At 37.1% G+C, this 12,431-nt stretch overlaps 2 protein-coding genes across 15 annotated transcripts in view; one reads left to right on the top strand and one right to left on the bottom strand.

Annotated features, from left to right (window-relative positions):
* LOC136854352 (uncharacterized) overlaps positions 1-5,177 on the top strand; it is a 42,937-nt gene extending 37,760 nt beyond the window's left edge. Inside the window, exon 7 of the mRNA XM_067130652.1 lies at positions 3,245-5,177. The gene's annotated coding sequence lies outside the window, so the exon portion shown is untranslated. The remainder of the gene's footprint in view (positions 1-3,244) is intronic.
* The window catches only part of LOC136854569 (zinc finger and BTB domain-containing protein 14-like), a 74,938-nt gene that overhangs the window by 7,371 nt on the left and 55,136 nt on the right, over positions 1-12,431 (bottom strand). For 4 of the 14 annotated variants that reach the window (XM_067130927.1, XM_067130929.1, XM_067130925.1 and 1 more), the window contains 4 exons: positions 5,889-6,073; positions 5,226-5,413; positions 4,639-4,782; positions 2,023-2,208 (listed from right to left, as the gene is read on the bottom strand). In XM_067130927.1, coding sequence (XP_066987028.1) covers positions 2,023-2,208; positions 4,639-4,782; positions 5,226-5,413; positions 5,889-6,072 — 702 coding nt within the window. In that variant the 5' untranslated portion in view covers position 6,073. Of the gene's footprint in view, positions 1-2,022; positions 2,209-4,638; positions 4,783-5,225; positions 5,414-5,888; positions 6,077-10,879; positions 10,997-12,431 lie in introns of those variants that run through there. The other 10 variants (XM_067130937.1, XM_067130934.1, XM_067130935.1 and 7 more) reach the window with 7 other exon arrangements.

Below are 12,431 nucleotides of genomic sequence, written 5' to 3'. Positions count from 1 at the left end.
ACCAGTGCCAAAAATTGCTTACTGGCACTGAAAATCTGGTCAATGATGTCATCAACCAAGCGTCGAAAGACTGAAGCGCCATTAACTGATGCCGCCGGTAAGCAGGGACTGCCAGTTACAAACCCTTTACTCAAAACTTTAATGCAATCCTTTCTTCTTTGCACTTTTCCTGGTTGATGCTGGCCAGAAGAATGATGCTTTGTGGGAAGATGGGGCACAGTCTCAGCGTGTTCAATGAGGTCTTTTCTCTTTCAAGTTTTATCAAGTTGGTGCACCTGATATTTTACGATAAATGAGTTTGTATGAAGAATGTGTTTTATAATTGTTTAACCACTGACCAGTAAATGTTAAACTCATTTGGTGCATTAGAGGAATTTAACCGTCACAGTCCAGGCTTATATTTATTAAGCACACCCCTAGACTGGGCTAAATTTAAGAATGGCCAATTAAAAAAAAAAAAAAAAAAAAATTATCAATGGAAAGAGGAAGATGCATATGTATATATAGTATAAGAAAAAAAAATTATAAAAAATTTTCTGTACCTTCCAACGGAAGTTAAAAGTGAATATTTCCAATTCTCTGTGGGACCTCTCCTCCAAACGACAGTCATAAAAATATGCTAATTTCACCAAATTATAAGCGTTTTTTCTAATGTTTTTTTTTATTTTATTTTGTAAAATTATAATTACAGCTCACATAATGTAGCAGATAACGAAGTCAGCAACAAATTCTCAGTACACTGTAAAATATCTGAGACGTCATTGGGTGGGAATTTTGGACAACATTCCCCTAAGACACCTCAAGGCAAACTGAACTCTCTCTCTAGTATGACTCTCTCTAGTATGACTAGCTATTAGAGTTGGGGTAAAAGTTCCCACGAGTTATTTATGGACCATGGAAGTGATCTGAGCACTTTTCCTGCAAAATTTGTTCAAACTGAAGGGAGCAAAATCTTCAACATAAATATGTATGTTACCCGTAATCCACCCCAAAGCTCTAAGTAAAAATATGTTACCCATCCACCAGGGGTTAATATCCTAATTCAAACTAAATTTTGATCCCCACAAAGCAGGTCAAGCCTATATTTTTCATTTTCCCACCAAGATAATCATATCTGAAGAAGAACCAAGTGCTTAAAACAAAGTTATTTCCTTTTGATATAAAAAGTCTGATACTGCTGTACTTGAAGATACTATGTAAACACTTTACAAGAGACCATCACCAATTATTTATTGAAAATTTCCTTTCATACTTAACATTCCAAGTACAAATAGATATGTAATCTGATCCATTTATATTATGAAATAAAAAAATAATCCTTAAGGACATGTCCTAGACTGTAAACTATACCATACATATAAAAAATATATGCTATCACCACAAAATGAACCTCTGATATCAAGATAAAGGAATGGTTTGTATTTGTAACCACTCCACATAAAAATATTTAAAACAAATTTTGTTTTATAGATACCAATCATAAATTCAAAAGCAACAGAGGGTGAGAGCATCATTCCACCCTTGGAAGGCTATTTTTTTAAATTATAGGTGTAAATTCAAGGTCAGTTGCAACAACAGATGTAATGCAAGTATTGTTAATGTAAAATTAAATCTAACTTGAAGTTCAACAAAAGCAACTTTAAGACATCACCACAATGCAATACAAGAATACAGGAACCAGTATACCATGTTTAACACTTCTGTCTGACATAGCACACATGTCAAGTGAATAAATCTAGCACACCTGTTAAGTGAATAAAAAAAAAAAAAAAAAAAAAAAAAGGATATTATTCAAAGCAGGTAAGAAATCAGAACGGGGTCAAGATTCTTATATCTTAGAAGTAACACGTGTGACACAAGCAGTTCATATACTGTACTTTGCTTCCAGCAAAATAGATTCATACTGCTAATGCTGAAAACACTGTTCATTTCCTCACAACCTAGGAATATCTATGAAAAATATATGGAGTGAATATTCAAACAACAAGACAATCAACTAACAACCAATTTCAATTGTCATACCTTCTTACATAGTGGACAAGGCATAGATGCACTCTGTATTGCTTGCTGCAAATAAAAATTGAGATCAATCCTTCCATCCGGTGTTATGTCAGCTGTGACATCAGCAGATGCCTCTGCAGTTTCAAGAGGCTCTTCTTTAACGGTAAATTCAGACTTCAGATTGACGCCCTGACCCTGTTCAGTCTGCTGGATTAAATTTCATACAATGGTGAATTATATCTTTCCAACCAGTTGATGTATGCAAGCAATTATATATTCAAATTCTCAAAATACAGTAAAGTATTTGATATGAAAATTTAATAAGGAAATCCTAAATCTGTGGAATCACAAAAATATATCATAAAACTGATTCTCACCGTTACTGTATTCTTGTAACAAGTCTCACATGAGAATAACACATGCATTTTCCTTGCCAATTACCAATGTTATGAGCTTTACACTTTAACAAATAGTTTTTTTAATTACAGTAATAATGCTTGGGTCATGAATTGTAAAAGGTAACCATTCATAAAAACTCGACAGAGAATAGGTATTCACTCACTGAAAATCTGAGTCTACCAAATGTAATGACATGTCAATCTTTAAATGTTGCCAAGATATACATTTATATAGATTCAATAATAAATTTCATACCTAATTAAATTTTTACCTTTCTTTGATACAATATTATGTTAAAAACATTACCATTCCAACTTGATGGAATGGTAATGCTCTTAACTACAGCAAACAACCAATAAGAATTGCATCCAATTTTGTGTCTAACATGACAACATGAAAAATTGCTACTGTTTTGAATGCCCAAATATGCAGCAGAAAAAAATTTAAATTAACTTGGTTTTAACTTGAAGTAAATAAATAAAATGAATAGTGTAAGCAGAACTTATTTCCTACTACAAACACATAAGAGTCCATAGGCAATATGTGGGAGCAACTCCAAGAATCATTAGCAAAAATATCCAGTTTTCTCACATTCTCTTGTCAAGTAAACACTGCCAGCAATAATGTAACCAATGATATTGCAACATCACATACTTTGTGAATAATAATAAGTTAAAAGGTGACCAATGCACTGTTCTTTGTTGGATTACAACACTGTACTTAGTAAATGAAACAGTCTAAATTCTGGAGATTAAAGTAATACTAGCATTCTTTTCAAATGCCATTATTATTATTATTTAGTACTTTAACCACACCACTGAGCTAATATGTTTCTCTCTCACAGGGCTGGCCTCTCACGCTATGATATTACTGCAGACAGAATCATTTTTTAGTTCTTAAAAAGAAATTGGTCACAGCTACTGCAAGAGGTACAGAGGATGGTGAAAAGGATATTTACAAAATATCAAACGACCTGGTATCAGTCGCATGTCATCAAAGATAGAGAAGGAAGTACTGTATCTTGCATAACGATGATGACATAAATGAAGATTGTCAAATCTTTTATAACACAGTTAATGAGGGGATTTGGGGGAGGTGAGGAGGGTGGAGGGAGAGGTGATGGAGATACTGTCTACAAAAGTAAAGAAAGGTGTGAGTGAAATGAAGAGTGGGAAAGCACCTGGTCCATCAGAGGTTAAACCGGGGATCTCCTGACGTTACGGTGTCCAGCAAGTAGGGAAAGGATAGGTTATTTATACAAGATAGAAGAGGCCTAGATTTATAAGAGGTAGAGAATTTCAAATACAGTAGTTAGGATCTACTGTAAGCCAAGAAAGTGTGAAACTGAGTTTGAAAGTAGGATAAAAGCAGCTCTGGGGAAACAGAGGGAGGTGGCAGGGCAGTAATAAAAGAATGCCAAATAAACTGAAAATTAAGATGCACTGCACCATAACCAGACCAGTTCAGAAACAAGGGCATTCAGAAGGAAGGTGGATCAAAAGCTGGAAAGAACAGAAGTGAGGATTGTGAAAATGAGTTTGGGATCTTGCTGTATGAGGCTGGAAAATGAAGAAATTAGGAGTACCCGAGAGGTAAGACTAGTGATTTGATTAGTCAAAACTGAAATGGTATGAGCATGTGGTAAGAATGAGTGAAGAGGGCTTGGATGGAACCTATTAGGGATAGGTCACGAGTGCGGGAAAGGTTTAAATGAGATGAAAAAGTGAAGGAGAATTTGGAGGTTTCAATAGAGGTATACGCTTTTGACAGAAATAACTGGAGGACATATCAGCTTAGGGATAGAGGTAGAGATAAAGAAGATAGTTCCTAAAATCTGTTTTCAATTTATCCAATTAAACTTTTAAAAGATTTACAAGATAGGACCACTGTTTTGATCTCCAGTGAAGAACAAATCTCTAACATCAAAATTGCATGAGTTACAAATTTTGACTGGTCTGGTTATATACACAAATTTTCACAAAGGTTCACATGATTTTAATTTGGTCATTTCAAGGTAACTATGAAAATGCAGAAGAGCCCCACATATAAAATTGTCAAAGTCTTACTTCACTTATGAAAGTATCGTTTAAAAACTTTGCACCAACCATCTATAACAATTGAAAAGAAAGCCTGCCATTCAAGAGAACAATCTAAAGCCTCTGTTAGGGAATATTTCAAGAACTGAACTCATGGAGATAAATCTTTAATACTTTCCAACAATGGTTTTGAGTCCCTTACCGTTCCTTCCTCCTCCTCCTCTTCCTCTTCAACCAACTCCTCTTCATCATTGTTGTTGTTTCCATTTATGACTTGACTGATGTCATCACCAGCCTCACTGCCAGATGTAGAAGTGTCAGACTTACTTGGAGAAGAATCGACAAGCTGAGGAAATGCAAAACCATAGCCATTGTAAAATTATATAAGTATGAAGCATAAGAACATGTATTTTGGGAGACAAGAGGTAGTCATGAGGCAATAACAACTGATGATACTGGTTTTGAAACAATATTTAAAATGACACAGGAATACTGCCTAAAACTTGCAACCAACTATGGTATGTGATAGTGTGAAAATAACATACATCACAAAGAATGTACAATGAGTTACATGGAACAGGTACTGTACTTTCATATCAAATGTGAAAAGTTAACAACAAAATGAATTACACAATACACCATAATATACAAAATTTTTCTTGAAATAGAAAAACTGAGTGAGTATACCATGTACATATATGTAAACAATCTGAAACATTTGGAAAATAAAACTCAACCATTGCCCACTTATATTATCAACACATTATGCAATGCTGTATGAACACTTACTCTATCCCCTTCTTCTAAGCCAAGAACATGAAGATGCTTGGCCGTATTTAGAAATGATGCAATATGTTGCTGATGCACATCCACCTGACCACGATATATGAACGACACAAGATAAACCATATCCTGGACAGGCACATCGGGGAGGAGGAGAGGAGCATCAGTATCAGGACAAGCACCCAAAACAACAGCTGGGAAAAAAAAAAAAAAAAAAAAAAAAAAAATTGAATAATCAGGATGGATTGACATCAAAGACACGAGCTAAATATATGTAGCCCCCATTTACTCCTAAACAATAATTGTTGTATGGCTTTATATTTTGGTACTAAAAACTATCATAGCTTAAGTTGCAACTTCCACAAATGTATATTCCAGTTTATAGTTTACAATGTAAAACTTACATAATTTGATTTCAATGTCAAAGTTCAAACAAATGGAAAACATTCAATGTCAAAGTTCAAACAAATGGAAAATATTCAATGTCAAAGTTCAAACAAATGGAAAACATTCAATGTCAAAGTTCAAACAAATGGAAAACATTCAATGTCAAAGTTCAAACAAATGGAAAACATTCAATGTCAAAGTTCAAACAAATGTAAAGCATACAATGTCAAAGTTCAAACAAATGGAAAAACTAAAAGCTAAAACAACGGGTAGAATAATTACCTAAGTAAGGAGAGCAGAGGGAAAGAATGGCCCTATGTGCTCTGACAATGCCTCCATCGCACACAAGCGATACATCTGTGTAGGCACGTCCATGGTGAAGTTCTGAGAGCATCCCAGTGAAGGTGGTTGAGTGAGAGTGCCATCTCAAATGGAGCTGTTGGCCCTCTGGCGTTGTTTCACCCATGCTGCTGGAAGAAAATTCATCACTTTGACATAAAAGGAGAATTATTTTTCTAAGTGGTAACTTTGTCAGTCTTGAAACTCTTCCATTTTTGTCCAAAGACCATGAATTTTTGCAGTACTGGGATTCAGAGAAAAGAAATTTGCACTAATATATTTCATTCAGTAAGAACTAACCTCAAGTTTAAAAGCTTTATAAGTACAGCTCAGCAATCTCTAAGAAATTTAACATTACCGTATAGGCTACAGTACCTAGCGCCTCAATATAGGACTACCACCTATACAGTAGTGTTATTGTTAATGGTACTTTGTGTATCTGTACCTAAATCTTACAAAAATAGGTACCACAACAAAATCCTTTAAAATTTTGGGGCAGTAAGGTTACCTGCAAATTACAATGTATAGGCAAACTTAACAATACCTAACAGGTATGGTTAGCACATTTTTATTCAAATAATGGGCATACATGAACATCTGTTACAAGACCAAAGGACTGAGTCCAGCATATAACCTGATTCTATAATACTGTAAGAGAGAGAGAGAGAGTTTCAGGGACTGTGAATTACCATTTTTCTCAAATATCTTTCAAACTAAATTATTTGATCGAAGTGGCACTTTGACAGCGCACAAGACACCTGCTAATTTTTGGTAATATAGTGCATTGTCAAATGGCTCTAGTTAAGGCATTTACTCTTGACTTCCATGGTATTGCCAAACTATGCATTCCAACATCCTTTATCCCCATCCCGTCCTCTCCCTCTCCCTTCCCCTCCTCATCCCTCCCTCAACCCACTTTCCTGGCCTCCCCATCTCCGTCCCTCCCCTTCCCGTCTATGGGGGATAGAAGACGTTCGATTGCATACATTAGCCCTGCTGACTCATGCAACTTTGCCTTTAAAAGTCACGAGTAAATGCCTTAACAAATACCATTTGACAATAAAGTATATTACCAAAAATTAGCAAGAGTTGTCTTGTACACTGTGTCGAAGTACCGTTTCGATCAAATAATTAGTTTAGTTTGAAAGATATTCGAGAAAACGATGACTCGTGGCCCCTGAAATGGATGGCAGTTTTTTTTTTTTCTCCCACCCTATTTGTGAGGCTAGAGGGTTGCAAAATGATATTTTGATCATCCTCCCCACCTTCAATCATCAAAGATACCAAATTGCAGCCCTCTAGCCTCGGTAGTTTTTATTTTATTTAAGGTTAAAGTTAGCCATAGTCATGCATCTGGCACTGCAACAACAAAGGCCACCACAGCCGGCTGAGAGTTTCATGGGCCGTGGCTGATAGTTTTATACAGTATTATAAGCTGTACAGAAAACTCAACTGTGCCGAAGAAGCTTCAGTGCATTTTTTACTTGTTAAAACTTTTCCCCACTAGAGTGGCAGGTCTTTGCCTCAGTGGCTGAGCCCCATCCTTCTTCCTTCCATTTCCTTGGTGTCTTTGCACAGCAAATTGGAATCAGTCTGCCTATTTCACTGTTCCTGACACTGACCTTTTTCATTTGCTCTTGACTCTTCACAATATATTGTATACTGTTAATGAAAAGTAGTAAGATTAGTAAGATTGGTAACTGTTCATCAAATAATCTGCAGCTGATGGCTACCTAGTTTCTGGACTCCAGGCACAGGCATTCTGTGATCCAATATTTTATTTATTACTTGCTTATTTTGGTTTACTTATTGAAGTCTACTCTATCATTTGTAGCAGCCAGGTCACATTTAGCTGTTTTATAGCCAGGTTATGATCATTTACCTATGACCAAAATTTTCAAGCACTGTTAATCATAAGTACTGCATTTAGTTTTATTATTGGCTCCACCTCCCCCCCTTATTTGATTTTGGATATTTTTTCGCAGATGCTTGCTGTGCAGTTCATACTTGGCTTGCTCCTTAAAAATGTACCTTACTGTAATTATTATTCAATAACAGCTGCCCTGTTGTAGATAATTATGTGTGGTCTCCTTTCACCAACATCTTTGTCCTTTTTTTCCTGTCAAGTCCTTTCTTAAAGTAAACTAATAATGTCAGTGTCCCAGCTGTTACTGCACTCATAAGTGTCCAATTCCACCATCCAGTAATGAATTCCTAATATCCTGAACCTTCACTGAGGACCTGTGAAGGGAAATGGGCTAACAATTCCTAATCAATAAGACAAAACCTCGGTGACAATTATGCAGTCCTAACAGTACTGTGTGTGTGTGTGTGTTTTTTTTTATAGTGAAAACAGTTCTAACCAAGCCAGTCTTAGTTATGTGTGGCTGAAACAAGAGGGCTTGGTTTTTGCTTCATATAAAAGTTCATATAGTTTACCACAGGAAAAAAAGCTGAACTGTTACCTGTAGTTACTGAGCCAAAGTCCAACCACTACAAAATTACACGATTCTACAGAAAGTGTGAAAAGTGGTTTAACATCAGAATGCTTAAACATAAAATAAGAAAGGAAAGATGTAAAGCAAACTTCAAAACCACAGCATAAAACTCCTGTACATTTAAGGTGATCTCCTACAACCCTAAAACATTGCACAAGTATGTCAAAAGACTCCTGTGACTCAAAGCCATAGCTTACTGAAGAAAAACTCTAGGTGCAGGATAACTCAGTTTGGATTTTTCGTATCTACTCTAAGGCTTAACAGCATTTGTCAATCAAAATGTGGAAGCTGGGGCTACTGCACTGGGAGGGATGCATTCCACTGCAACTGAAGGCAGGGTCGAAAGATTAGTTTGTGGGAATTTGGGGTCAAAGCCCCTGCTGGGTAAGAATGCTCACGTTATGTTAGATAATGTTATGATAAATAATCTCAGTATATAGTAGGAACTAGACTTGTATTTGTTGAAACTTGCAGTTTCTTAAGAGCTCAGAATCTCAAAGGCTACTTATAAAACATGGAATTTAAACTAGCTGTGTCTTCTTTTCCTCTAATTTAAAATGCAACTTATACTTTACTGCCATCTTAGGCATATTTTTAATATTCAGTTGGGATACAGAATTAGTGGAAAACAGACTGAACATATGAATGTGTATTATCATACATCATCAATTTAAATTCCTTACTTCCATTTATTGAATTCAGACAAACATTTCACTCTTCTTCTACATTTTAGTATCTCAATTCCTTACTTTTAAGTTTGTTTCTATAACTGTCACTACCTTCCCCTCTCTATAATTTCAAACTAATTTCTATTCTTTCTAATGGTTTCCACCACTGAGGTTTGTGCTCAGGGGTTTATGATTATTTTCTTCAAAATTTTCTTTTTTCTATTCACAACTGTATTCAGGTACAGTACTGTAGCCTAGGAATTCATAAGAGGACAGAGTGCGTACCTTGTTAGAACAAACTTCCTTTCACTGTCAAGATTGTAAATGCTTGGAACTACTTGAAGATGTCACTGCACCTACTATCAATCTCTTCAAAGCACAACTTATCTTCTTCTTCTGTACAGATAAAATTGTTTACAGATTCATACAAGCTAATATTCATATATATTGTGGAAAAGGTACAATTATTTTTCAAATGGCATTTTTAAATAAAAAAATCTGATTTGAGGTAAACTTTCATGGTCATTTTTTTAAGTCTCTTCTTCAAGATTCCAAAGATGAGAGACTACCATATTTTAAACTAGTAAGTCATATGCAAAGTTACACTTACAGAGGTCATACATACATAACACATACATGCATAACAAAGTGAAAATGTGCTTAACGAACTGTTCTTTTCCTCTCCCACAAGAACAAACCTACTTTAAATAAAATCACATTTTGTTTTCTATATAACATCACAGCAAAGTACTTATCTGTCGCCAAAAGAGTAACCCGACATATGACAATGTGTACACAAATAGAGGCAGGAGCACTAAAGTCCTGTTTTGTTTTCTGAGCTGACGGTACACAACAGCTGCCGATATCAAATGAATGACGCTGTAGTTATAAAACTGGTGTATTAGAACTGCAACTTCGTGGGTGGTGAACAGTTTCTGCTTCCGCTAATCACGATTGGCTGCAATGACATCGCTTGCGAATGTGTTTACAAGACCTAACCCCCTGTGCTTGTTGCACGCTGCAGTTAATCAAACATTCCAGTTTGAAAGTGCTATGTGCCATGTCCTTTTCTGGCATATGTCCAGTGACACTCCTGGAAGATTTAATAGGCTTTATGCCGGCACACGATCTTGCTCCGTGAGCAGCACGTAAATTGGGATGATGTGAACGGTGCAATTAGGAGTTTTCAGTAAATGTGGAAGTTTGCTAATCTACGGAATTTTTAGAACTGACAAACATAAGACCTATCATTTTCCATATTTCATAATATGCTGTGTGATTGCGGAGAAGAACAATGTAACGTCATTGTGACCAGCCTGTTTTTTTGTGCACAATGTTGTCTGTAAACGAAGAATGATCTTCATAAACTACAATGCATGCCTTTGCCACAGTAAAAGCTCTGAACTATGCAAAGCAAGATGTAAACTAAACAGGTAAACACACGCACTCGACATACTCTGGTTTGGCGTTCTGAATTCCAATCTACCAGTCCAGCATGATTTTGAAGTTCCACCCGAGAGCACAAGAAGTCGAAAAGATCTGTTTCGTAACTTTCGTTTACAATATCACGCAAGACACCGATGCTCTCTATGTCATGCATTCGTTATGGGGTTCCCACAATGGCAACAAAGTCCTTCACTCGTCGAAAATCAGACAAAGAAAACACACTTTACCCCATATAAGGCTCGAGTGATGATAAGTGTCAAGATTCCTCTAAAAATGAATATTTCAAATAAGTAACAAAACGACGCTCACAAATAAAACGTACTTTCTTTTGAAGGGAAGAATGAGAGAGGAGGTGATAGTAGTGTTAAGTAGCTGTAGAAGTGGTAGATCTGGTGGTTGGATGTGTTGGGGAGTTGCGCGCCCGACCCCTGATGGAAGGGGGAGAGGAAAAGGGGATGACTAACAGGGGGGAACCCCACACAATTTGGCAGACTTTGGGGGTTGGGATATGATCGGTGAGGCGCCGGAGGGTGGGAAGGAGAGAGAGAGAGAGATACGACCAGGTGGGGGGGAAGAGGGGGGGACAAGGCTTCATAGAGCAGGGCGCGGGGAACCCAACAGCCTTTTTCTTTCTTTCTCTAGGTTTAGAATTTCAACGCTTCGTCCTGCATCCATGAACGTATCTTATAATCTATAACATCTTGAGAATACAGCGAGTTTGTCAACTTTAGTTTACTTATCAAGCCTGGATATAGCGTTTGTGAAAACGACACGCAGTTATGAAATAATATATAAAACTGAAGCGACACGAGGGAGGAGTATTACCCTCCCGGCAACCTAACCACCCCCACCTTCGACACATCAGCCGTAGGATACATCAGCAAAGGCCCCTTCCCGCGACTCCCCCAAATCCCCTTTCTTCCATCCTCACAAATCTCTCTCTCTCTCTCTCACAAACACATACATGCTCTTTTTACACAGAATGCAACATTCTTGGATACCAATTCTTGGTGGGTGTAAGATTTTAGAAACGTGAACATATCATTTCATGGCCTAACAAAAACATGGAAAAAATCGCTAGGGAACCCGCGTTCGTGAACTAAAGACGTCACATCGCTGATCGTAGCAATGGCATGTTCAAGTTAACAGAGAGAGCAATTTCTCGTAGTTATTCTAATAACATCAGCCCGCAGCTGCTCATTCGAATAGGTCCTGGTTGGAGTGAACCTCGGCTTCAAGTAAGAGGGGGGGCCCTGTTAAAGTGGAAGATGCCCCAGGAATGCGAACTTAATAATGATGATGAGGATGAATCTGCACATTCAACTTCACGATATTTACTGGTCGGAGTGTTAAGTCTAATGACGACGTGTACGTAAACAGTGTCATTCCTCTATTTCACATACAATGATTTGAGTATTCAAGGTACAATCCGGAAAGTCCTTTTAATTCACTCGAGAAAAACCGGATAGACCCTGGACTAATCACACTGTCGACCACATTTGCATCAACTTCGTGCCCAAACCTAAGCCCCCTCTCTCTCTCTCTCTCTCTCTCTCTCTCGTGTACAATTATAATCTGGATGGTATATAATGCCAATATATTTAATATAATCAGTTTCGCTCTTGTAGAAGTAAATGTCAGAAGAAAGTACTAAAAAGTTTTTCTTTTGGGACGTCCCCCCTACGAAATAACCCGTGTCCACTCTCGGCCTAACCGTTGTGCCCTCTTCCAGCTATTTCTGTCCAAACAGGCCCCCTCCCCCCTTACCACTCACCCCCAACCTACTGCCCCACACACCAGAACCCTCCTACATTAGAGAAAAAAAATGACGGCCTGTGTAGATAGAAGCAAACCTTTGAAGGTTTCCTTTTGAG

The sequence above is a fragment of the Macrobrachium rosenbergii genome, chromosome 29 (assembly GCF_040412425.1).
Source record: "Macrobrachium rosenbergii isolate ZJJX-2024 chromosome 29, ASM4041242v1, whole genome shotgun sequence".
Classification (NCBI taxonomy): Eukaryota; Metazoa; Arthropoda; class Malacostraca; order Decapoda; family Palaemonidae; genus Macrobrachium; species Macrobrachium rosenbergii.
This window is presented reverse-complemented; position numbering and strand designations above follow the sequence as displayed.